General features: G+C 43.0%; 2 protein-coding genes across 4 annotated transcripts; one reads left to right on the top strand and one right to left on the bottom strand.

The window, feature by feature from the left end:
* The first annotated feature begins 18 nt into the window (after positions 1 to 18).
* Positions 19 to 3,911, top strand: LOC128266699 (zinc finger CCCH domain-containing protein 14). The gene is given in 10 exon segments (XM_053003393.1): positions 19 to 283; positions 368 to 593; positions 648 to 952; positions 954 to 2,039; positions 2,041 to 2,079; positions 2,081 to 2,134; positions 2,136 to 2,207; positions 2,209 to 2,941; positions 2,998 to 3,267; positions 3,332 to 3,911. Coding segments are annotated over 10 exon segments (3,054 nt in total). The 5' UTR covers positions 19 to 241; the 3' UTR covers positions 3,559 to 3,911.
* An 82-nt stretch (positions 3,912 to 3,993) lies between these two features.
* LOC128266694 (protein crumbs) lies at positions 3,994 to 25,688 on the bottom strand. Of its 3 annotated transcripts, none has more exons than XM_053003384.1 (14): positions 24,924 to 25,688; positions 14,707 to 15,051; positions 12,989 to 13,990; positions 12,716 to 12,844; positions 10,954 to 11,486; positions 9,922 to 10,466; positions 9,757 to 9,862; positions 9,274 to 9,468; positions 8,409 to 9,180; positions 8,157 to 8,339; positions 6,084 to 7,847; positions 5,837 to 5,961; positions 5,359 to 5,772; positions 3,994 to 4,921 (listed from the first exon to the last, which is right to left on the bottom strand). In XM_053003384.1, exons 1-14 carry the CDS (start codon positions 25,141 to 25,143, stop codon positions 4,691 to 4,693), a joined length of 6,564 nt encoding a protein of 2,187 aa, XP_052859344.1. In that variant the 5' UTR covers positions 25,144 to 25,688; the 3' UTR covers positions 3,994 to 4,690. The 3 variants fall into 3 exon arrangements, with proteins under 3 accessions (XP_052859344.1, XP_052859343.1, XP_052859345.1); XM_053003383.1 differs by lacking the exon at positions 12,716 to 12,844 and adding an exon at positions 12,139 to 12,459; XM_053003385.1 differs by lacking the exon at positions 12,716 to 12,844.
* Between the last annotated feature and the right edge of the window lie 42 nt (positions 25,689 to 25,730).

Raw genomic sequence — 25,730 nt, 5'->3', positions numbered from 1 at the left:
AACAAAACAAACAAAGTCTTTAAAACAATTATTTACCAACAATATAGACTCCGAAAAGAATACCCCTAATACTGACCACCCACCACTATTTTTGGATATCGGAGCAGCTGCGATAATTATATTTGGGGAAATTTTCCCATTTTCTCATGTAACGAAAAGTAGATCTACCGCAAAAAGTAGGCGTTAATAAATAAATGCGCCCGAAAACTGACGACTGCAACGGATAGAGCATCAACCGAACATGGAGTGCAATCTGGGCAGCGAGATTGGCCAGAAGATGCGCGTAAGTGACTGCGGAAAATCAATGAACTCGTAATAACTCTGAATGAATACCCCAAAAATAATTGTTTTTATATCCCGCATATAGAGCGCCGTCAAGGCGAAGCTGCTGGAGCTGGGAACCGGGGGATCAGCCGGTTTTATAGACGACGAACTGCCGGACTACGTGATGGTCATGGTGGCCAACAAACGCACCAAACAGCAGATGAACGCGGAGCTAAATCTTTTCCTGGGCGACCAAACGGACCTCTTCGTCACCTGGCTGCACGAGGTGCTACAGAAGCTACAGGAGGTCACACTGCCCACATCCAGTGGTAAAATTATACCCTCTCCTTGTTAATACACCCATTTACCACCTTTTATTTTAGCTTCCAGTAAGAAGCGGAAGTCGCGCGGCCAAGCAGAAGCTGCCAAGGTCAAGGACAAGGACAAAAAGGGCTCCAGGAAGGACAAGAGGCCACATCGCAAGTCCGGCGATGAGCTGACTGAGCCGCAGCCCAGTTCCGCGGATGCCATGCCCATCATCAGCTCCATCACCGATGTCTTCGCCGAGGAGCTGCTCGAAAAGGCAAAGAAAACCCTCGACATCGATCTCAACGCCAAGGACGAGATACTGCACAAAAAAAAGAAGAGCAAATCCATCGAGGACGAGGAGGCGTTGGCCAGCAGGGGACCTGGACTTGCCCGCCATGTCCGAGATCAGCTCAACCACCAGTGGTGTCAATCGACAGAAGGATCTTGCCGAGCTGGCTGATATCCAGAAGAAAATCCAAGCAGCCAAGAAGCATTTACGCCAGATTGGCGAAATCGAGGACGAGAGCGATGAGGACGACGAGGACCTTTTGAACTTGAGTGTCCAGGAGGAATCCGTGGATCAGGAGCCCGAGGAGGAGACCCAGCAAACGGAGGCGCCTCCCCGAAAGGCTAAGAGTCCTATTATTTTCAATAGACGAGAAAAGACACCAGAAAAGCGACAAGAGGCTGAGCCGAAGATTGACACTCGCCAGGATGCCGCGGCGGAGGAGGTAGAGACCCCCCAACCGGAGGCGTCGGCTGAGAAGTTAAAGGAAGACCGTTCTGAGCGGAAATCCGTACACGCTCGACTCGGCTCCAAGGCCCAGTTGCCGCCAGAGCGTTCACAGCGCAGCCAAAAGGAGCTATATGTGCCGGCCCATCGGCGACGCAGTGAACCCGAGGCGAGCAAGGATCGGGGTCAGCGGGAGCGCTCCCGGGAACGACGTTCTAGCCGTGACAACTCCAGGGACACCAACCGCAATCACCGCCAGCGTCGCTCGCCCAGTCCAGAGGCTCCGAGCACCAAACAACGCATTGGTTCCCGGGTTATTGTGGCTGTGAACAAGCCGCCAGTGCCGTCGGACGATGAGGACATGGCCGACAAGCCGGTGAACTCCGTGATCAAGATCAAGCCCCGGCCGCAGGTATCTCCCAGGCGGCAAGCCTGCAAGAACCTTCTGCTGCGAGCCGTGGCCGATGCACAGCGCTCCACAATTCTGGCCAAGACTTCCGCGAAGAAGGAGAGCGAGGAGGCGGTGAAGATAACCAGCAGTTCGCTGGGCAAGCGCAAATCGTTGGAAAAAAACGATCGGGATCGCGACCGCGAGAAGGAGCGTGGCAAGAGGAGTGCACCCGGCAACGAGCTCTTTCGGCGCACTACTCGGGAGTTGGTGGTTAATGTAACTCAGCGGGATGGCAAGCGAGCGCGGCGATCCAATGAAAGTCGCACCGAGATCAAGGTGGTAGGAGGAGGAGTACACCCCTACTCTGAGGACTGAGGAGGCCTGAAACGTATGTGCCGCAGCTGCTGGCCAATGTGGATGAGCTGGATTTGCACATCAAGCTCCCACGATGAGCCGAGTCCCAGCACCGGAGCTCTCAAGACCCAGTTTGTGGTCACCTTGAACGGGGACTAAAGCGCTGGGCGGAAACAACGCCAAGGAAGGCTCCTATCGGAAACGGCCGAGCAACTCGCGCAGGCGCTCCTCCTCGCCGGTCTCCACACCACAAGTGTCCTCCTCCAGCGCCGAGCCCACGTCCACGACGGCGGACAAGCGACGCCGATCAAATCGGGATAGAAGCTTCTCGCGCTCGCCAACACAGAGTAGCGGCTCGCCCTCTCTCCAGACGACACGTAGCCTCAATCGCAACGAGGTACTTCGGCAGCCGCAAGAGATTAAGAAAATTATAATTAAAAACGACACGGACGAGGATGACGAGATGCATGGTTCACCGAAGAAACGTTCGCCCAATAAGCGGCCACAAGCGACGGCAGCCACAACCTCGGCCAATGGCCACAAGGACAATAAGGCTAAAGCTCCGATCGAGGATCGCTCGACCACTCCGCCACTGCCGGCCAAACCTAAGCCTCGGGCAGAGAGGACAGCCTCCAGCAAGGAGAAAACCATTAGATCCAATTCAGTACAAGAGCCAGCGGCAGCTTCGTCCGCAGGTGTATCCACTTCCACGTCTACAGCTACCAAAGCCAAGCACACGCCCATACGGTTCACGCTTAAGAACGAGGACGAGCCGAGTGCCAATCGGAAGCGTCGCTCCGGCAGCCCAGAACGCGATGCAGTGGCTCCGGAGAAACGGAGGGTACCCATTCGCAATGCAGAGGACAGGAAGTACGACAACCTGCCGGCACGTAAGTACAGAGTATTTTTAATTAAACAAATCATGTATCACATCGTTCTGTTCTAGTAAGCGCCGTTAGCGTGGATTCCACCGTGCTGAAGGTGAGCAAGCCCAAGGAGCGCTGCAAGTACCATCCTAACTGCACGAAACAGTTCTGTGAGTACTACCACCCGACGGCGCCCTGCAAGTCCTTCCCCAACTGCAAGTTCGCGGACAAGTGCATGTACTCGCATCCCAAGTGCAAGTTCGACATGGCCTGCATGAGCATCGACTGCAACTACGCTCACGGCGGCCAAAGGGATCTCAGTCATGTGCAGCTTGCGGCGCCACCACTTTGTAAGTGATAGCCACTTCCACTTAGTTCCCCCACTAATTAGTTTTTTCGCTTTCCATTCGACAGCCTCTCACGTCATACCGGTGCAGAACTACAAGTCAATATCAGCACCAGTCACCTCCACGACGGCAACTACGATGTGCAAGTACTACCCAAACTGCTCCAAGTTGGGATGCACCTTTTATCACCCGAAACCCTGCCGCTTTGGCAAGAACTGCGTGAACAAGCTGGAGTGCATCTTCTACCATCCGGAAATGCAGAGCAAATTCAAGTGGGTGGCATCTTTGGGTTGAGCACACACACTATGCATTAAATCGATATTTAGCAAATGTACTCTGGACTCCCGGTTAACAACAAATCTTCGATACCACTCTCTTTCATTTGTATAATTAGGCGAGCTTGGACTTTTTTTTCTTCTTTATACACGGAGTTGTATACCTATTTAACTTAATTTTTATTTGCATTCATCCTATTGCTTATATTTAATAACTTTTATATTAGTCATTAGCAGCTCTCTCACTGAAATGATAAACAAAACTAAAGTTTGTTGTTCATGCGGACTTGTTTGCATTGAAACCATAAAGTACACGTCACGCTAAGGTTGACGAATAAATTTAGCAATAGTTGCTACAAATTGGAAAAGGAATCATTTTATTTTATTGTTTGCCGGGGAACATCAGAAGGTATTGAAAAACTTGTTGTGCAAACTTTAATAAATAGACAAGCAATTGGAAAAAAGTCGAAATATTTAATATTTATTATATAGTACAGTCTCTTAAGTTTACGCTTAGAAATTCTAGAGCAAAATATGTCTTTTATTTGATTTACTTAACCAATAGTTTCTCATGATCTTTCTGGTTGTCATTGCTTTTCGTTACTATTTTTTTTTTTGTTATAAGGCCACATTTACTGATATATATACTGGCGTATATATAGGCATATAGGATTTTCAGTTTTTTGAATTCGATTTAGCTCAGCTAATTTAGTTTAGGAATGGGCACAAATATATTTACAAGAATACTCGTACAATACGTTTGAAAGGCTTCCGTGCGGAATGTGGAGGGGGAATCGGTGTCAGAGCTCAACTTTGTTCGCAGCTTTAGGATTTACATATACGAGAAATCGAATACTGAATCTAAACTATCGGAACGTAACTACATAACGACTATAGGGCGGTACGTCTGTCATCTAAACTACTAGAATAAATAGACAACGGCATTATCAATTATTAACTAACTAAAGCGTGGGCAGGGATCGGGGGCGACTGCTGCTGCTGTTGCTTTGAGCACCTTAAGATGTAAACAGTAACTAGGGGCGTACTTAGAACAAAACATTGCGTTTCTCCTACAGCTAGGTGTTTATGGGCGGATTTAAAAATATCTCTCGTTCGCTTTGCTAATCGTCGCTGATGCTCAAAACTCAAAACTAAATAAGTCGTTCCTCAGGCGGTGGCTTCAGCACGTTGTCCATTTCCAGCCTCGGGTTGCAGTACTCCTGGGCGCTGGGGCTGTAGGTGCCCCTGGTGGCACGCTTGTTCCTGGCCATCACCAGGAAGGTGCCCAGCAGGGCTCCCGCGATCAGCAGCAGTACCACCACCACGGGTATGACAATGATGGCAATGTCCGTCGTCGAGGGTCCATCCTCCTTGGCCGTGATCTGAAAAATAATTAGGATTTGTTGGTTTTAGATCAGTAAATTTAATGACTTATTATTTCCAATCCAAAGACATGTCTGGGCAGGGTTGTCTTGGATACGAAGGGTCTAAAAGATTTTTTAGCTATACCCCTTTTTGAAATAAAAAAACAATCGAATAGTAAAAATTCTCCCCAAGCTATTTGTTAATTAGAAGTAGGAAATATTAGCTTGCTAATGTAAACAACATGAATTTTAAGTTTTTACAACATTTTAAGTATTTTGATTTTCGATTTTGAAATTACAAATGTAAACTAACTTCAAGGTTTTATTTTGAAATTCTTTTAAATTAAAAGCCTGACTAAAGTTTAATATTCCGTTTGCCTTTTCGAAATTCTTGAAGATGGTCTAAAATTTTCTGCTACCTGACGGTTTGCATATTATTGTGATTATATACTCACCGGTACCGTGCAATTTTTGCCCGTGAATCCTTCCAGACACTCGCATTTGTAGTCCGGCTTGGCGCCGCAGGACTCCACGCAGCGACCGCCATTGGAGCAGATGTCCGAGGCGTTGCAGGGATCCGTGAAGTTGCAGTATTGCCCGCAGTACGGTTTCTGGCAGATGCACTGGAAGGAGCCGCGTTTGTTGAAGCACCTGCCCAATCCGGCGCAGTGCTCGCCCTCCAGGCTGCACTCATCAATGTCATTCTCGCAGCGGAGGCCCTCGAATCCAGTGCCCTGGCAGTCGCATTCGTACTTGCCCACCAGATCCCTGCACTGACCATCGTTCTGGCAGGGATTCGACTCGCATTCGTTGATGTCCTGCTCGCACAGGCGACCCGTGTAGCCCAGACTGCACTTGCACATGGGGGACTGAAAGGGCAGGGTTTGGGTAACTAGGTGTTTCGTAAGGAAATACCCTTTCAGGGATACTCACCATGCCAGTAGTCAGGCAGAGACCGCCATTGTCACATGGCGTCAGTTCACAGAAGGGAATGTCACAAAGAGGACCCTCGAAGCCGGGCACGCAGGTGCAGGTGAAATTATTGCCAGTCGCTCCATCTTTAGGAAGAGAAAGTAGATCAGTTAAAAATGGAGTAAAGTGCCGGTTGTAAACGGTGCAGCGGATTAACGTGGTGCCCCCTAATTCTAATATGTTAAGAGAAACGTGGCATTATACTCACTGAATCCATTCTGGCAGGTGGATCCGTTCCGGCAGGGCTCGTTCTCGCAGGTCATCTGCTTGAGCACGTCGCACTGGGGACCCATATAGTCCTCCGGGCAGTCGCACAAGTACGCAGCGATTAGATCCGTACAGTTGCCCCCGTTGTGGCAGGGCTGGTCCGCACACTCGTCGATGTTCTGCTCGCAGTGCTGACCCTCAAATCCGGGCTCGCACTGGCAATAGAAGGCCGCCACCTGGTTGATGCAGGTGCCGTTGTTGAAGCACTCCGTGTTCAGGCACTCGTCGATGTCCGTGCCGCAATCGTCGCCCTCGAATCCAGCCTGGCAGGTGCAGGCGTACTCATCCGATGGAGCCTGACAGAAGCCGGCATTCTTGCAGTCCGACTGGAAGCACAGGATGCAGCCCTCCTCCGGACGGGTGGTGTTCAGCCGGAACTGGGCCTTCAACTGTACGGAAACGTTCTCAGTGCGCGGATACAGCTCCGCATTGGAGAAGTAGGGCAGCAGCAGATCGCCCACCCTTGCCTCGCCCACACAGCCCTTGAACTGGGAGCCCTGCTGGGCGGACAAAGTGGATCCCCGCGCTTGCCGAGATTCTGGCATGCCGCCCAAGTAAACCTGAGTGCTGGAGGCGATCAGGGACTGGAAGGCCGCTTGGTCGATGTCCGTGGAGAAGGCTGGCGACGGGTCCACCATCGATTCCCAGCCCTTCCACCCGCCCTCCAGTTTGCTGTTGTGTGTCCTCAGGTAGATGCGACTCCACTCTCCGTCCGTGTTCTCCTTCTCGAAGCGAGCAGACTCGCCGAAATGCAGGGCACTAAGCTTCCAGGTGATGGTCACTCGTCCTCCGTTCACGCCAATCTCAAAGAATCCGTCCACATTGTCGATGTACAGCAGAGTTCCGCCAGCCCGCGTGCGGAAGGCTATATCAATGACCGGTTTGAGGGTCTGCTTGGGAGTCGCTTCACCCACAATCTCCTCGGATGGGGGCTCCTGGAAGTAGAAGAAGGCCAGAGGGGAGCGCTCCTGACCCGTAAACGTGATGTTGGTCAGACACTCGTAGCCATCGTCCAGATTTTGGCACACGCTCTGGCCCGGACAGGTAACCAGTTGGCAGAACTCGATCTCCTGGCAATCCTTGCCCTTGTAGCCATTGGGGCACTTGCAGCTGTAGTCGTTCCATGTGTTCCTGCACTCCGCATTGTGCCGGCAGGGATTCTTCCGGCACAGATCGTCGGACACCTCACCGGGCAACACGGAGGCGCGATCGATAGTCACGGCGCCCAGGGGCTTGGCGTTCACTTGGACGTCCGTCACGTTCAGCGAATACATCTCCACAATAAGGTTGAGCGAGCCGTTGCTCACCTTCACGTCCTGGATGATGCCCTTGAAGTAGTCCCTGCTGTCGTCCGCCTCCTTTGGCACCGTAATGTCCTCAATGGGCACACCTGCCCCCGGCGCCGGCACTGGACCCGGTTCCGTGGTCGCCCCCAAAAGAGATTCGCGCGTGGGTGCAGGTCCGCCCAAGTAGAGCACCTGTGCGTCCAGCAGACCCGTCGTCGACAGCGTCTTGCGGAAGTACTCGGTGCCATTGAGCTTGACCTGCACGAGCGTCTGGTTGCGCACCACCTCGATCAGGTGGTTATAGCCGTTGTCCAGCTTCTGGCCACCGACGGTGTAGGCCTCCGGAGTACCGCTGAACTGCATCTTCACCAACAGCTCACCGCCGTGCAGTTTGGCCGCCACATACGAGTCGCCAATATCTGTAGGGAGCAAACAAATAATAATGTTAATCTGTATTTATTAAGCACATATGCATTAAAACTAAGATAACTGGCTTTAAACTTCTTAGGTACATAAAGTAGACGCTAAATAAATATAAATATTAAAAGCGATATGAAAGAGGTTATAAATACATCTTATTTACAAACAACAATATTTACAGATAATGAAGACATTATCTTAAGATCCTAAAATCTTAGGAAAGTCGATCAAATTTAAATGTTTCTCATTATGTGCTCTCAGATAAATCCAAATATGTGTGCATTAAAAACTCTCCTGATCAAACTCACTTTTGGTGGGTGCCTTGCGAGGATCGGTGCCCAAGTAGAAGACTTGACCGGTCGGCTCGCGGGTTCGGATGAACATGGAGATGTCCAGAATGGAGCGAATGGCGCGCCTAGCCACGTCCGTTGTCTCCACAATCACAGCCGAATGGGTGGTGTTCTCGTGGCCAAAAGTGGCTGCAGTCATATCTAGAAAGTTAATAAGTAAAACAAGGTTGAAAGATCAGGAATCACTGGTATTAATCCAATAGTGCTTACTATGCTGACAAGTGTGTCCAAAAAAGGGTCTAGGACAGTGGCAGGCGAACGTGTGCCACAGATCCGTGCACTCGCCATTCGAATGGCAGGGATTCGGCTTGCATTGCTCCGTGCGTGGACATCCGCTCTGGACATTCTCCAGCTTGGTATACGACTCGTTCGTACTCTGCACGTCGGGGAAGATCCATTTCCCGTTGACCATGATGTCCTGCATGCAGCCCACAAAGGCCGACGGCTGGTGGGTGAGGTGGCGCAGGTAGGACTTCAGATTGGGTATCGTGCCGCCGAGATAGGTTCGCGGGAACGAGGGCTGGCTGTTGTTGGCCGTTTCGTAGGAGCCCACCGGGAATATGGCCTGCTCGTCGTTGGCCGAGAGCACTAAGTGCGATGTGTTGATGGCTACGAACACCTTGTGCCAGTTGCTGTCGTTCAGCTTGGAGCCGATGAACACGCCCTCCCACTTGTTCAGTAGCGAGGAATGCAGATTCAATCGTCCGTTAATTAGCTCCAGAATGTAGCTAACCGGCTCATTCTTTTCGCCGGTGGTTCCAAAGGCCAGCACTCCGTTGGGCAGCGTCGTCCTGAACTGGAGATTAATGTCGTAGCCCTCCTCGCGTTCCGTGGTCACCGAAATCAAGCTGGTGGCCACCATGGACAAGGTGGTGGTCTTCTCGCATTTGTCGCCCTGAAAGCCGTTCTCACAGGTGCAGTTATATTGATGGTCTATCTCATTGACCAAGTACGGCAGGCAGGCGCCTCCATTCAAACATGGCTGCAATAGAGAACAAAAATTGGTAAGTGTCATATGCTATTATTTCAATTCGATATTGATTTAAACATGGTAAATAGCGATTGAAAGACTTACATTTGTTTCACAACCCTTGAGTGGTACGGAACAGTTTTTCCCCCCATAGTTCGCATCGCAGTCGCAGTCGTAGTCGTCGATCTGGTCATAGCAAGTGCCTCTCTGGCAGGGATTATACCGATCGCATTCATCGATGTTGATCTCGCAGTGGGTGCCCTCAAAGCCGGGTTCGCATTCGCAGGTGTAGGCGCCAATCTGAAAAAGTTAAACAAGTCCATGTTAAATCTCAGGGTTCAGAAACAAAATATTCGAAATGTGTTGACTATTAAGAAAACAAGATGCTAAGTTTAATAAATTACCCATTCTTTAAGCTACAGATATAACAAAAATTAAAGTTTAATTCAAGAAAACCTTATATAACAAACATGTAAAAAAAAATTTAAAAAATTAAAAAATTTTTTTAACACTTTTTGAAAAATAATTTGGCAGTTTTTAAAGTTTTCTCAGTGGTAGAAGATTTTACTATCATCGAGATTTACTTACCCCATCGTTGCATGTTCCATGCTTGCTGCAGGGATTGCTCTCGCACTCGTTTATGTTGGTCTCACAGTTCTTGCCAATGATGCCGGGAACACAGACGCACTCGTAGCTGAGTAGTAGATGGGATTAGTTAGGGATTCGGGTTGGAGCTAACACCAGATGACTTACCCGCTGGCATTCTCGAAGCTAAAGGGCTGGCTGAACACCGGGGGCAGATTCATGTTCTGGCTCATCTGGTAGATCGTCATGTTGGACCGCTCCATACAGTTGCCGTTGTACTGGCAGGGATTGCTCTCGCACTCGTTGATGTCCTGCTCGCAGTTTTTGCCCTTGTAGCCCGTGTGGCACTCGCAGGTGTAGTCCTTGACTTGGTCCAAGCACTTGGCCCCATTGGTGCACGGATTCGAGATGCACTCGTCGATGTTCAGTTCACAGTTCTCGCCCTCGTAGCCCGTGCCACTGCAGTCGCAGCGGAAGCCATCCAATTGGTCGATGCACTGGCCACCATTCAGGCAGGGATCGCCTACGCAATCGTCGATGTCGATGTCGCAGATGCGACCCGTCATTCCCGCGATGCAGTTGCAGGTGAAGTTGTTGATCCTGTCAATGCAGGTGGATCCGTTCGAGCAGGGGTTGCTGACGCATTCGTCGATGTCCACTTCGCAGTTCTCGCCTTGATATCCTGGCTGGCAAACGCATTCGTAGGCATTGATCTAGATACAAATAGTGGATTAATATGGGTTTTTTTTTAGAATATAATAAATTTAAATTCAACACTTATATTTATGAAGAAAGCTGAAGTATGTACAGGATACACAACGGGAGTATAAAATTGGCTTTTAATAAGGAATTATTAAAACTTTTAATAAGTAAGTTCTAATCATTTGAATAGTTTTGAGGTCTTCAGGGTCAATTTATTTTATATATATTTATATATATATTTTTACATAGCATTTTATAAAACCACCATCCTATTTTTAAAACTAGCTTACTCTTCAAGACACTAATTCATTAATATCAATTTTAACAAAAGAGCAACAATCAGATAGTTCGCTAGCCCAACGAAAACTAAAACTCACTTGTCTCAAAATCCGATGCTTTCCGAATTTAAAGAAAAACAACTAATTACACTTTATTAACAGACAAATGTTCAGTCACCAGAGGCAGTCTCGGATCCGCATCCGACTGCCATCTACCTACCTTGTTGTTGCACTTGGCTCCATTGAGGCAGGGGAAACTGAGGCACTCGTCCACGTCGGAATCGCAGTGGATGCCGGTGAATCCGGGCGTGCAGTAGCACTTGTACGATCCCTTCTCGTTCTTGCAGATGCCGTTGCCGCATATCTTTGGATGCACGGTGCATTCGTCCACATCGTTGCCACAGGTCCGTCCCGTCCATCCGCGCATGCACTTGCACTCGTAGTCTCCGTTGGGAAGGTCCACGCACTCGCCGCCGTTCTGGCAGGGCTGGGTGGCGCACTGGTTGCACACCTTGTTGCCCGGACAGAGGCACTGGTTCTGGACACATACCATCGGCTCTTGGCAGTTGAGCGGCGAGCAGTTCTCGGCCTTCTCGCAGCGATCCCCCGAATAGCCCAGGGCACAGTAGCAGTGGGTTCCGTTCATGGAGCAGGTGCCTCCATTCAGACACTTGCCATTGGTGGCGTTACAGTTGATGGGGGTCAGGGCCAAGGCAGACGCACCATCGCCCGTGCTCGTTTGACAGTTGTAACCTGAAAATATTGCTTTGCATTAGTACATAACCGAACTTTGGATATATATATATTAGTATTTATATTTTTATTAAACAAATCTATTTTATTATTCTTAAGTTCTTTTCAAGTGTTTACCGAACATCAATTGTTTAAATATTTATACTTTGCTACATATTTACAGTTAGTTTATCTGGGGTTGCACTAAAAGTTTTAATGTCATATTCGATTTAAAACTAGAGTCTTGATGGAATCTTATAAACCTATTTAAAGAATTTGAGTATTAATATTAAATTCCTTTAATTCTGTCCATGATATCTACCTTAAGGGTTTCTTTAGCTTTACGGTTGTTAATAATTATTCCATGTTATCTAAATGTTTATTTTAATATTAATTGTGAATACGTGTAATTAAGATAACTGGTTTTCTGGCTTCTACGTGATTTATTTAACTTTTGATTTATCGTAAAAAAATAAAACCCCTCTTTCTAATTAAGTTTCTTCAACTGAGGTACAGAGAGCAAAGATTCTGGCAGGACTCTAGTCAAAATCAATATAAATTTAAATTCAACAATAACTAGGGCCATTAACCGCATGCAAATTAAACTCATTTTAAGTGGACCATCGTCGACATGCACACTTTTAGGACAACCCCGGACAGATGTATGCCAAACCTGTGTATCCACTAGCACAAATACAGGTATAATTGCCACTATAGCCCAGGCAGGTGCCACCGTTCAAGCAGTTTTCTTGGGGACATGCATTCAGGGAGGCCGAGCGTTGGGTCGCCGATTGCAGTGGCTGTTGTTGTGGTTTTTTGCCAGCCGTGGTTGTTGCCAACGTTGCTCTGGCCGTTGTTATTGGAGGTGTCTTGGTTGTTGTTGTTAGGGTGTTTGGACTAGCTGGGACAGGGATGGCTGTGGTTCTTGTCGTTGTTGTTGGCTCTTGTTCTGGTGTCGGTGTCGTTTCAATTGGCAGGCAATGACCAATGGGACCTACGTTATTACCCATCGAACGCAACGTGATATTGTACAATATAAGATTAAGGCATTAGGTTATAGCTACTAGATCGGGCAATATATACAGTTAGTGTTGGTGGTGGGTGGTGGTTGTGGGGGATTATCGAATAAGCAGATGACTACGTGTAATGTACTGTCCAGCTTCAAGGCAGTTTTACATTTTATAAAAAAAAAAATATATATATATATAAAATCCCTTTTAGCAAGCTACTCCGCCACCCTGGCGACGTACTCAGTTTTAGTTCACAACGCTTGCGTTTGAGCCACTCGGGCGATATGTAGCGCTTCTTCTTTTCGCTGGGGCACAGCGTGGAGTCGAGCATGTCCAGTTGAAGCGGAGTCAGCGGCTCCAAGTCGGAAGCTTGTGTTTCATATTTTGTTTAATATTAACCAGAGAAAACCAGTGACCGTTAAGCCCAAAAAAAGCGTATAAAAAGTCAATTGTAAAAGTCATGCAATGCCCAATGATCCCCGAAACCGGAAACAAATGGAACGTGAAACTCACCCGAAGAACCTGGCTTACACACGCACTTGCCGCCCACGCACTCCGAATCAATGGGACACTGCTGGGCGCAGCTGGGAGCGATTTGGCACAGTTCACCAGTGTATTCCGGCGGACACAGGCACTGGAACCCGATGGCCTTGTCCAGGCAGGTGCCGCCGTTCAAACACTGCTGCGTTTGGCAGGTCATGGGTCGATCGCAGATCTCACCGCCCCAGCCGTCCAGACACTGGCAGGTGTACCATCCGTAGGTATCGAAGCATCTCCCGCCATTGAGGCACGGATTCTTGTCGCACTCGTCCACATTGGTCTGACAGAAGGCGCCGCTGTATCCGGTGCCGCTGCAATCGCAGCTGAATCCATTGATCCGATCGATGCAGCTCCCGTTGTTCTGGCACGGCTGCGAGGCACACTCATCCGTGTCCACCTCGCACCTGGCACCCGCATATCCTTTGGGACACTCGCACGCAATGGCGCCGTTGCCGGCGCTTCCGCCGAGCACGACGCACGCTCCATTGTTCAGGCAGGGATTCGTCTGGCAGAGCGGATGGAGGTTCACCTCCGTCTCGCAGTGCTTGCCACTGTGGTTGGGATCACAGAAGCACTGGTAGTCCCCACGGGAGTTCTCCAGACAGGAGCCACCATTTTCACACGGATTCTTGGCACACGGCGAACCATTGTCCTTCTGGCAATTCTTGCCCGAGTAGCGGGCCGTGCACCGGCATTCGTAGCCCTCGGCACTGGATGAGCAGGTGCCATGGCCCATGCATGGGTCAGTCAAACAGGAATTCTCCGGCAGCCGGGTGAAGAGATCGTGGTCGCTGCAGGGACCCGGAGTCAGTGGACACACTCCGAAAACCACGTTCTGCACTGTGGAGTTGTTCACAAACTGCAGACCAGGTCCATCCAAAAGACAGCCGGAGAAGGAGTTGCCCAGTATCAAGATGGCATCCTTGTAGCCAATGTCCTGGTTCGTCAGAAACTGGCTGTTGTAGGTGGAATTGGCTGAGGAAAATAAAGAAATTAAAAGCTTAGAAAAGTGTCTTTAAAAATTATAATGTACGCATTATATGTGGTAACCAAGATAAATAAAACCGGCCTATGTTTACATTGAAGGGTCTTGATTAATGTAATCATGTTAAAAATTATTATTCAGCTTCAACCCAAAATGTAGATACTTTTAAATGTTAGCACTAACCTTTTATCAAAAAAAATTATTTTAAGCCAACTTTTCCAAAATTCTTGGTATATTTTTCTATATTTTTAAAATGTTTTCTTTATTAAAGAAACTTGATTTCATTATTCATATCTTTTAAGGGAAATATGTTTTAAGCGTTTGATTCTAACTCATTAAATATTCCTTTGGTATTGCTCTATACTGTTAAGACAACTACATCGCATTGATATAAACTTTCAACCATGTTTTTAACAAAAATCTTTAATATCTGGTGATTATTCTATTTTTAACGTTTATAATTTAAACTGATGTTTTTTTCCTGCCTTTGCACTTATTGTGTACAATTGTTTAATTGATTTTTCCAATTAGTTCATCATTACCCCTTAACGGCCACAATTGCATTACTTAACCCTCGTGACGTGATTTATTCCTATCTGCTTGGCCACATTTCAAATTTGTCCACGGTTGACCCGATTGAGTGGGCTGTGGAGCTCATTCCGCTGGGAATCCAATTTGGGACAGTGAGGGGGATACGGTTACTCACCAAATATGCTTGCCGCACGATCCACATGCAGGTAGAGATTTCCGTACTCGTACTTGAACTGCAGCGTATGCCAGCGGTTGTCCAGCAGTTGGTAGGGCAGCTTGACGTCCAGGCGATTGTTGGGCCCATGGACCGCGGGTCCCGCCAGAGATATTTGCAGAAAGTCGTTGAGCACTGAGATTACGATGGAGTTCTTGTTGTATTGCTGGGCGAGGATCTCGCCGCCGCGGCACGAGCGGAAACTAATCGCCGAGTGGTCCCAAATGGGCATCGGCGTGGTCAGGCGGAGGTAAGTGGAGCCATTAAAGTACGCCTCCCTCTCTGGCATCGCCACTGAGGCGACATCTGCAAGAGAAGATCAAGATGGCCAGGGTTAGTGGGATTAGGACTTGCACTCGGAAAAAAGAGTACTGTTTGAATAAAAATTAATTATAATAAAGTCGTTACTATTAACACTTTTTTCCTAAAAAAAATTCGTAGACAACATATTTTAGAATATATAAAACGACTTATTTTATAAAAGTTAAATTCAAAATTTTTAATAATTAAGAACGAAGACATTAAATAACTACTGTTAAATGTTCCCAGCCAACAACTTCTAAAGGAAAGTGTTTTAAAAATGTTAATATATTTTAAACAAATTTAAAAAGCAGAAATATGAAGTTATCAATACAGTGTAATTTTTCGCTGAAAGCAACAGACTGATGGGTAAATTGAAAGAAATAAAAAGCATGACAAGGCCAGGTCGGTTCGGGCCAAGTCGGGCTCTCATTTAACTAATCGCATTTCATTCGCATTTGGCCAACGCATTTGTAACCGTAGACTTCCTCATTTCGCGTATTTGGCACACAGCAAATGGCCAATTGGTTTACTTTGGCTTACATTTTCGCAGTGCTGTTTAGTTCAGCATTTTTGCCGCGTCTTTGTCCATTGCTCCCCGGCTAAGAAAGTGTTTTGTCTTTCGAGTAGCATTGACCAAATTAGATGAATTGCCATGGCCTGGCACATGCCACTTAAATGGTAATCAGTTAAAAACCCCCTCTTTCAACTTTCATTTGCGCTGATCACCAAAGCGCAGAATCAATTCCCGCAACAGTGGCAGAAAAAAAGCAGCAAAAGTAGAAAAATCAGCAGCCGTAGACCAGAAGACTCCATAACTGACTTCAAACTTTTTCTTTATTATTTCAAAACAAAAACAAATAAATAGCAAAGCGAAATTAACAAGCTGGGTGCACAAGGCGTTAAGATTTGCAAAAAAACTAACTATGAATGTACCATATGCACATAAGAGTAAACAGACTTGCATGTTCATAAGCTGGTTTTTATCAAAAGTCTACAGATCACACGAAAGAAACAAACCAAAATCTTAAAACGAAAAGAAAGCGGCACAGGAAAAAGTTATTACTGAAAGGAAATCGAAACAAAAAACGGGGAAACTTTTCGCTTTTTACATAAATCCTATTTATATATATTTTTCAAATTAACTATCTTGTTTTAAAAAGTCTTGTTTATAGTTTATAAAAAAAATTATATAATTAACTTTAAGTCTTCAATTTAAAGGCTAAGAGATAATAACAATAATAAGTTCAAAAATTAATGTTTTATTGATTGCTTCGAGATCTACGTTTAAGTATTAAATGAAATGAAGTAGCTTTTCTTTTGTTGAACGACATTGTTTTATGTTTGAGATTTTTTTTTTTTAAGTCTAAACTGTAATTTTGTTTTGAAAATTGTTTAGGTCTTTTGTATTATTGGTAATGCCTATATACCTTGCTGATTTTCGACTGTTAAAATATATTGTCGTTCAATAGTTGCGCTGTGTTTGCAATGACACAAGTTAAGGTTTATTACCAAAAACAAAATGTGTATTGAGGCTTGCCTCGGCGATAGAGTTGGCACTTGTGTACTTATTTTTGCACTTCCCCATACAGAGAAGAGATCATTTTAGCACCTTCTGGCTCGGGTGAACCCGTCTGTAGCCCGCTGTGCCCTTTGGGCTGCCCTGACCCATGGCTGCCACGAGCTTAGAAAGCGCTTGGGAGACCTCGACAGAACCTGAACCATGTTTAAACAACGGGCAACAATACACAATGCTTTTGAGGCCATCGATTTTGACGACTCTTTTTGCGCGGTCTTCTCAAACATTTTATTTGGTATTTAAAGGCGATTTGCTATTTGCATTGGCAGTACTGTTTTGTTGTCATTTCTCATTTCTGTGATTATATGTGCCAGGTGAGAAACGGGAGTGCCAAGGGGGTAGCCAAGACGCAGTCAGTGAACAAGTAAATAAGTAAAGAAGCTCATAATTATATTATACTCACGTACGAAATTATGCAAAAATACTATAAAAATCACACACGTACTCGTGGAAAAACTACAGTTTTATAGTTGAAGAAACCAGTGGATTTTTAAAAATATACACTAACTCGTCATTTCGGCAAGAATGCAAATATAACAAAGTATTTTAAATTTTAGGAGCTGTGTTCAAATTTTTGTACCTAAATTATTTTCATATCTTACTGTGTGAATCAACATATAGAACCTGAATAATACTTTGATTTTATGGCTTAGAATTGACTTGTGAGCGTTGCCGTAAGCAAACGGAACGGAAATTTCATAATCATAACCACCGGCAAGAACAATATTTCTCTCTTTTATTTTTTTTTCCGTTCGCTCTTATGCCTATTAATTTTATTTCAGTCATGAATGACTCGACTAAGGCTTCGAACTTTAACTGCAAAACTCTGGTTTATTTCTGCTTCAGAAAGCGGACGAATTCTTTTAGCGGTGCCATAAAAGAAACAGTTTAATAGTTTTTTATACGTCTTTTGTCAAGAGCAAGCGTTAGTGTTCTGCTGGAAATGCTTTTTAAGCTTTTAATGATGTCTCGCTTGGAGTTTTTTGGGGACAAAGATTGTTTTGTGCCGGTTCTTAAGCAGGGGCGTGGCCAATGGCTAAGACTTAAGAAATTTAAATGAACTTTAAGGCAATATTGTGACTGCTTAAAGACTGTAAAATATGTTTGAACTTGTATGTATTATGCAAATTTCTAATATACTTTCTGACATAATGTGATTGAATAAACTTGAAAGAATTACTGTTACAGGTAAAATACCTGTCTTAATTTAATAAAATTTGATTATGTACTTGTTGTGTCGTTAAAATACCAACTTTTTAATTAGTTTAAATTAGTTTAATTTTTAGTAATAGTAATTTTTATTAAAAAAGGCAGTTTGTTGAATTTAAGGTTAATTTGGTGAAGCACGCAACACATTGCTTGTGAGCTTTTCTTTAAATTTGCTTAATAAAATGCTTACTAATTAATTTTGGTTTCCCCTATGTTTAAAACCAAAATAGTTAGTTAATTATCTATTTTAGGAGTTCCTGAATTGTAAGCCCCTATACTTTGGTAAATCTTCCAATTTGAAAGAGAAAACGCTCGAAATCTTCAATACAAAGCCGAGATAATCACTCATTTTAAGTTCCCCATTTCAAATTTCCCATGGTATTTACCACTGGTAAGAAAAAAGTGATTTATGCAAAAAGCAGTTTGTGCGGAAAGCACGCAAAACTTTTTAAGGAGGAAACAGTAAGTGCATCAATAGTACAGCGAATTCCTGTCCCGCCCTCGCTCACACGTCAAGTTGGCCAAAGTGAGAGGCTCTCTCCCGCAGACCCAGTTAACAAAAACATTCAACTCGTTGCAACACTTGCCTGCAGTGTAAAACACAACATAAGTAGATGTATGCAAATTAACTCAGCTCGCTTTGCTTTGATTTTGCCTCTGGCTTTGCCTGTGCATTTCGCATTTTGCACTGCATTCTGTTGGTATGACTAATCAGCGTCAGCATATGCAAAACAACACCGAGTACAATACCAACGTGGAGTGTCTACGAACAACTACGTTCACAATTTTAGCAGCGATATTTTCCCTATTTTAAATTTAAATTTTAATGGATAGATTGTATAATTTCCTAATATTTAAACGCATTTTTATTAAAATTTAAAAAAGAAATGCATAAAATATGGTTTTAATAATTTCAATATGTTTCAATGTATGGTTTAATATGGAATAATGATTCATAAAAGTGGGACACCTTACAGCAATTAATATTATTTTCATGTCAGCTGTATACATAGTACATATTTACATCGTTAGCCAATAAGGTTATTGCATTCATTAAATTGTGAAACAAAATGCAGTAGCTGTTTTTCCCAGTTTTTTTTTAGTTCTGTCCCAATATGGTTTTGTTAGTGAGCAACATTTCTCCTTAAATTTCGCAGAGATTGTTTACTACCACCACCTACTCCCTTTTACTAAGATCCAACCCTTATCCCAATTCGTGGGTTCGATGTTTGGCCAAAATAAAACAGGTTGTTAATTGCGGTAACGCAAACGGTTGCTGAGGATTGTTTTCTGTTTTTTATTTCATTTTCCTCCCACACAAAAACAAAAATGTTAACTTAAAACCAGTTATATTATGATACGATAATTTGGATATAAATTATAATGCAATAATAAAGTTTTAGCAGCACTGTCTCACAACAAGTTAAGATCAATTTAGATATTTTAAAATTTAAAAAAATTTCCGCAAAGCTGTGAAAGAAACATAAAATCGTTGCTTAAATTTTCGAAAATAAATTTTTTTCTGTGCAACTGTTCTTCTTTTTGTTTATACGAGCAACCCTCTGCATTTGGTCATACTTCAATTGTTTTAACTCAGTTTTAAGTGTTGTTTTGTTGCCTCACTTGCCAACCCACACAAAAAACACTGTCTTTTTGTATTGTTGTTGCCTGTAATTTTTGCTCTAAATACTTTTTACTTTTTTCGTAGCTTTTTGTAACAAAACGCCCCCGAAAAATTTCATTTTGCTCTCGATTGTTTTCTTGTTTTCTTTTCGCTTATCGGATGTTCAAAAATTGCATAAATTACTTTTGACCGATTTTTTCCGTTTCTGTATTTAATTTGTTGGCTAAAACGTCAACAATAACAACATTGGCTCTGTCTAATTAAATTCAAAATTTTTTAATTGCACTTTAATTGTTGCGTTTTCGTTTTCAGTTTTCGGTCTCTGTACGTTTTTCTCTATTAATGGAAAAGTGAAAACGTGTCTCTATTAAACTTTAATTACAGATTGTTGATAATACGATTATCAAAAAAGCACATGATGTTCAATCAACATGGTTATATCTTAACATTTATTTGGGGAAAAGATCATGTATGAGAAAAATCGATATTTTCTTATTGTAAGCTTTACGTTTTTATTATCAAATTTTTTTTACTTTAGGAAAAAAAAAACATGTTTTAACTAATTAAAAGCAGGAACTACAGAGCTCCAAAAATGGTTACTAATTAATAACAGTTCCGCTATGAATATTTATATTGGGAAAAAGTTTATGTGGGTATGAACTTCCATTAGGAAAATGAATTATCCATTTGTCGAACACATTTTTAAATGAAGTATGAAAATAAATAAATAGCTTTGGTTGTTTTGTAATTAAATTTCTTTATTTTTTAATATGAGTTGAATGTTATGGCAAATAACTGTTTCGTTGTCTACAACAATAACTCAATAATATAACAAAGATAGGAACTCTCTTTGAAATATCTTTGATGTGCAATTAGCTTCACCTTTTGGTTAAAGACTTGTAAGGTGTTAAATCCCTGTTCTTATGTCTAACACGATTTCAAAGATTAGTTAGTTCCCATGTCCATCGCTCCATTCTAAACCTTACACAATTTCAGCTCTTTCATGTCTCACTGCACTTTAGTCCCGAAGAATACCTGGCTCTGGGCGATCATTTGTTCGAACACCTTGTTGGTGCAAAGAAAGAACCAAACGAAACTGAGATACGAATGCGTTCCCACACTTATTTCCGCTTTGGCTTCCAAGAAATGTGGTGAGGAAATATTTTAAAATATTTAAATAAAACCGCTTCTATTATATATTATGGCAAGAATACACTCAAGCGGTCAGAAGCTAATTAGTTTTCATAAATAAACGTTTCCCATGAAAGCTGCAGATTAACAGGCACAAAAAACCCGCACCCACACTAAAAATTCGAGTGCGTCAACGGTTTCGCTTAGTTACTCTATGGCATTTTGCACATAAGAAAAAATAAGCTAAATAAATGAAATTGGCACGAACTCTGCACAAATAAAAGCATTGATATCAAGGCACATCAACTTTTATATCAACATAATTATGAAAACTTGAAAGACAACAAATTATAAGTTACAAAGGGTAGTTTTTGAAATGAGTGTATTTATTTAAATACTTTAATTCTTTGCTTATCAAAGCTCTTCTTCCGAAGATAGTGTTTAAGTATTCATGTGCTTATATTCTAAACAATACCAAGCCTTTGACCAAGTACTTATATATACAATTTTTTTCTCTATGTAAATGTTCCTTTTATAAACATTATTCACTAATATTTTGGTTCTGGGAATAGCAAAATTACTCTTAAGCGATAAGACTCCCAAAATGAATGCTTAGAATGGAGCACCCTCAAAAATAGAGTCGCTCGCTCTCTCCCCCGTTCTTTTGGCGCCATTGTTTTTTTTTTTTTTTTGTAAGCCGCTTCTGCGCAGGCGCGCCTGGGAACCAGTTTTGTGGTTCCACCACTTTATGTGTGTTGCCAACAAGGCGGCCCTTGTATATTCTGTGGGCCTGGAAAAGGGGGCGGCCAGACCCGTTCACAAACTGGCACAAAGCAATGAACTGTTGAATAAAACAAAACCGAAAACACGCCTGAGAATCTTTTCCGGTGCGTCCTCAAAGAGCAGAACCATCAGAGCCACCAGAACCTTTAGATCCACCAGTACTGTCGGAACCCACGAAAAGAACAGAACCCACAATCTGAGCAAACACAGACTTTGGGAGAATAAACGCAGTCTGTGGGCGTTTCACTACGGAAAGGTTTTCAAAATAAAGTAAGGGGTATGAGTAATTATAAAAGTTTTTATAAAATTATATCAGGAAGTGACTATGCACTTTCAGGAGGGCTTTAGGTAAAGACGTTCATTGTATAGTATGGTAAACATGTAAAATTCAACAATATTTTCTTTATATTATTAAGCCTATAAACTGAAAATAAAATTTATACACATAGTATTTTGAGTTGTCCTAAAAATTTAAAATATTCCAGCTTTTTCATGTAAATATTAAAACCACGCATTCTGACTACATTAATTGCATTCAGAACGAAACTGTTTCGTAATTTCCCACCTTAATTATCAAACAATTTGTGTCCGATTTCAGTGCGTTATAGCCCATCGTATCGGTGTTGGTGTGACTCAATGCTAACAATGGTTTTTGTTGTTGCTGGCAGTACGCTGCGTATGCAAATAGCGAGAGATAAAACAGCTCTACGTGATCACCGCGATAAAGACAATCCAACAGACAGCATTGAACAACGCCCACAAATTTGAAACATTTGTTTGCATCGAAATTTTTTGAAATAATATCAAGTAAAAGCGAAAGCGGCTTTGTTTTTTTTAGTTTGATATTTTGTTTCTCCCTGATTTTCTCATATTTGCGGTTTTTTATGCAGCGGTAAGTCCCGAAGGTAGCTGGCTAATCGATGCAGTCGCTGAAAACTGAAAACTGGCAACATTGCAAGTAGAAATTAGAAAGAACCATAGGTCGAGTGAACAGAATTGAATGCTACCCACTAATACTCCATTGTTTTAATAAAAAGAGTTATTTGTTTCTTCAAACATATAAAGTTTTAGTCCATTAGTGATTTTTGGGCGATTTAGAAGGCTCGGTCAAATTTGTACATTTAATAGGCTATAAAAGGTTTCTATAGCACTTCCACCCCTTGCTACATTTATTTTCAAGAATACCATACTCCTTATTTTAAGGGAGTGGGGCAAATCAGATCTTTTAAGTCATACCCTGGCTATTTTTATAGAGCTGGCTAACGACTTGCACTAATGGCCAGCGTCAGGCAATGGTCGCGGCCGGTTGAATAGGCCCACGGAACACGGCCCACGGCCCATGTCACGGCCGATTGCACTTTAACACTTGACCAGGCCAAAGCACCGGACACCGGAGAACGCGGGTGTGTCCCGCACACAATTTCCATTCTCGGTTTCCATTTACGTGCGAGTGTATTTCCACAAACCCGCGGGGTCACGTGTTGTTATCGTTAACGCAATGCAGGTAGGCAGTTTTGCTTCATTTGGGTATTCCCTCCACTTTTCCTGCGTGCAGTGTACCTGCGCCGCGATTTTTCCCCAGAAAATGATGGATTATATCTGTTTAGGGTGGAAATTCAAAGGAAAGCCTGACAGAAACAACTCTCGAAGTGAAGATGACGCTGATGATCTTCGCTGTCGGTGTCTGGATTTTATAATGGAAGCTGCTATAAACCAGTTGCTGTGATGCATTTCAGGGATTTCCCAACTCAAAGATGGAAAACCTTTCTTTGTCTCTTTCCCTCATTTGCTGGTTTTTCATTGGCGATCATAAAAGAAAGTCATTTGATAAATTCGAAGATAAAAAGCACCCACAATTTATTATTTCTTAGGAATCATTAATGTTTACTGTTTACAGCCGAACACATTTTTATTTAATGTACAAGGTGGGCCAAAAGAAGTCATACGGTGTTTTTGAAAATGTATATCAATTTTGAATACGTATATGAGGATACTTAATTTTATAATGAAAGATGCTGTCCTAAACCAGTTTCTCAAATGCATATCAGGGATTTCCCTTCAATTTAATTGAAAACCTATCTCTTTACGGGTTTTTTATATCATAAAATATCTTCTTCTTAAGCTGAATGCATCTATTACAAATAGTTTCTACAATGCTTTTTAGGGCCTTCAAAACATTAAGCTGGAAAACTCGTTCTCTATCTCTGTTCCCCTTTTGTGTGTGTTTTCTTTATCAACATATCAACGGAATTGCGGTATTGCTGACGTTGAGCTGGCCGCGCTTTTGCAACTGTTGTACTTCACTTTCCGGCCAAAAGATAAGATTGCCAGTCACAACAGGCAGATGGTTGGTCGGCTGGCGGTGTGGTACTCGGATTGTAAATAAATAAACCAAATTTTTAAGGTCGTTTTTGCACAATCCGATGAAAAAAGGGGGCAGGCAATGCTAAGGCAGCAACACAGTTGAGACTCGGACAATATGTAACAGATAATTACACATAATGAGTCAGCAAGAGTTGTGAATCAATTATTATGATCATTATGCGATCAATATCATTGCTTTGCAAATTTGTGATGTCTTTCAAAACACTCTGAAAATGCAGACAAGTAAGCTATTGTTACCGAAAATTCATAGCTTTGTCAAGAAATGCATAGATACTAATTTTGTGCGTTTCGTTTCCTGGTCTATTATTTACATTTCAATGTGAATTTTAAAGCTCCAAATCCATTATAAATTACTCATACTTTTTAGGGTGCATTTTATGTAAGTTAAGTTGTAAGTTGATATTATGTTTATAAATTTCATCTTTATAAAATATACACTCAATTTACTATATAATTCATGATTGTTTCATATAATTTGATTAATTACCTTGCAAGCCAAATGAAAAGAATAGGCCCTCCAACTAAATATAAATTTATACGTAGACTAAGGTTCTATGCATTCCTTTAGCTTGAGAGATAAGAATGAACTACACACAACCATCCAAAATAAGAAATGAGTGGATAATTAACACAATCCAGCTATAGGTATGCCAGCTTCATGAGTCACTTCTTAAAGGAAAACCCGTTCAACAAGTTTTTTGGATGCTCGAAATAAATTGAAATTTCTTTGGCCGAGTATGACTTTTCCTTTGCCCAAATCCCCAAGTCACAATTTTCCAAACTCATACACACACGTGATCTGTTGCTCTTGTTTCGACTTACGAGCTTTTGAAACATCAGCAAATGTTCAGTCTAAAGAATGCCTGTGGCTCAGCAAAAAAAAAACAATTTACAGTAAAACTTCTTTAAATGAAACTTCTTTAATATGGTACTTTTATAAAAAAAAAAGAACAGTAACCCAAAAAACAAATTATTTTTGTTATAAAACTTATTTTAAAAATTAAATTTAGAATCATAGTTTAACTCATGGAGATTTTACTGTTTCCAGAACCATGAAAACATGATGTTGCTCCCTGAATGTCCCTGACTATTGTTCCTCTCTCTCTCTCTCTCTTTTTCTGTCCCCAAGGACCAGAATGTCCTCGGCTCTCTCTTTCGTTCTCTCACCTGTTGCTAAGTAAATAAGTATGAAGAGCGGTATCCATTGAGGCGACGAATAAACTGAAATGGCGCGCTTGAGCAAATGCGACGTAATTTGAGCTGCGCTTTTCGTGCGGTCTCGACTTCTCGCTGTTGTTGTTGTTTCTGCTGACGCCGCTGTTGTCGTTGTTGTTTGCCGTTGTTGTTGTTGTTGTGTCGGCGGTGACGCATTCGCGATTATAGCCATGATCGTTGATTTGTTGGCTTAAATCGTGTTTTTGTATTGGAAAGGGTTTCGTTTGGCTTGCTTTTGGCTATATTATTTCTATTCAGATGATACTCATTGAGCTTATTTTTGTTGTTAATTGCATTCTCCCTTTTCTCTCTCTCCTTTTCTTTCTGCTCCACGCACACACACACGGACTCGGCGCTTGGCTTAGAACAGGTTTATTTTAAGTTTTATTTCTTTTTTCACTAGTTGTATTATTTGCACACTTTCGCACGCGACACTTTCTAGCCTGAATTTGAATATTGAGCACAGAGATTCCGATTTGAGCCAACTAATTTGCCATTTCTTCCCAGGCCACAATTCTTACTAACACACACACGCGCAGACCGAAGAGTTGGCTTAAAAGAGAGTTCTGTTGTTGTTGCTGCCCTTTTGAACTGCAAGCAGCACACACACTCGCGCGAGCTCACACATTAGCCGAAAACGGGGAAAAAAAGTTTCGAGCGGAGCGACCAAAAAACACGTCCGACCAGCACGATAGAGAAATTGGTAAGAAAATGTTTAGCGGCCTAACTAACAGGCTGAGACAGAGAGACTCTGCTGAG

This window comes from Drosophila gunungcola, chromosome 3R, assembly GCF_025200985.1.
Source record: "Drosophila gunungcola strain Sukarami chromosome 3R, Dgunungcola_SK_2, whole genome shotgun sequence".
NCBI classification, from domain to species: domain Eukaryota; kingdom Metazoa; phylum Arthropoda; class Insecta; order Diptera; family Drosophilidae; genus Drosophila; species Drosophila gunungcola.
The sequence above is the reverse complement of the archived record's forward strand: the minus strand, read 5'-3'. Positions and strand labels throughout refer to the sequence as shown.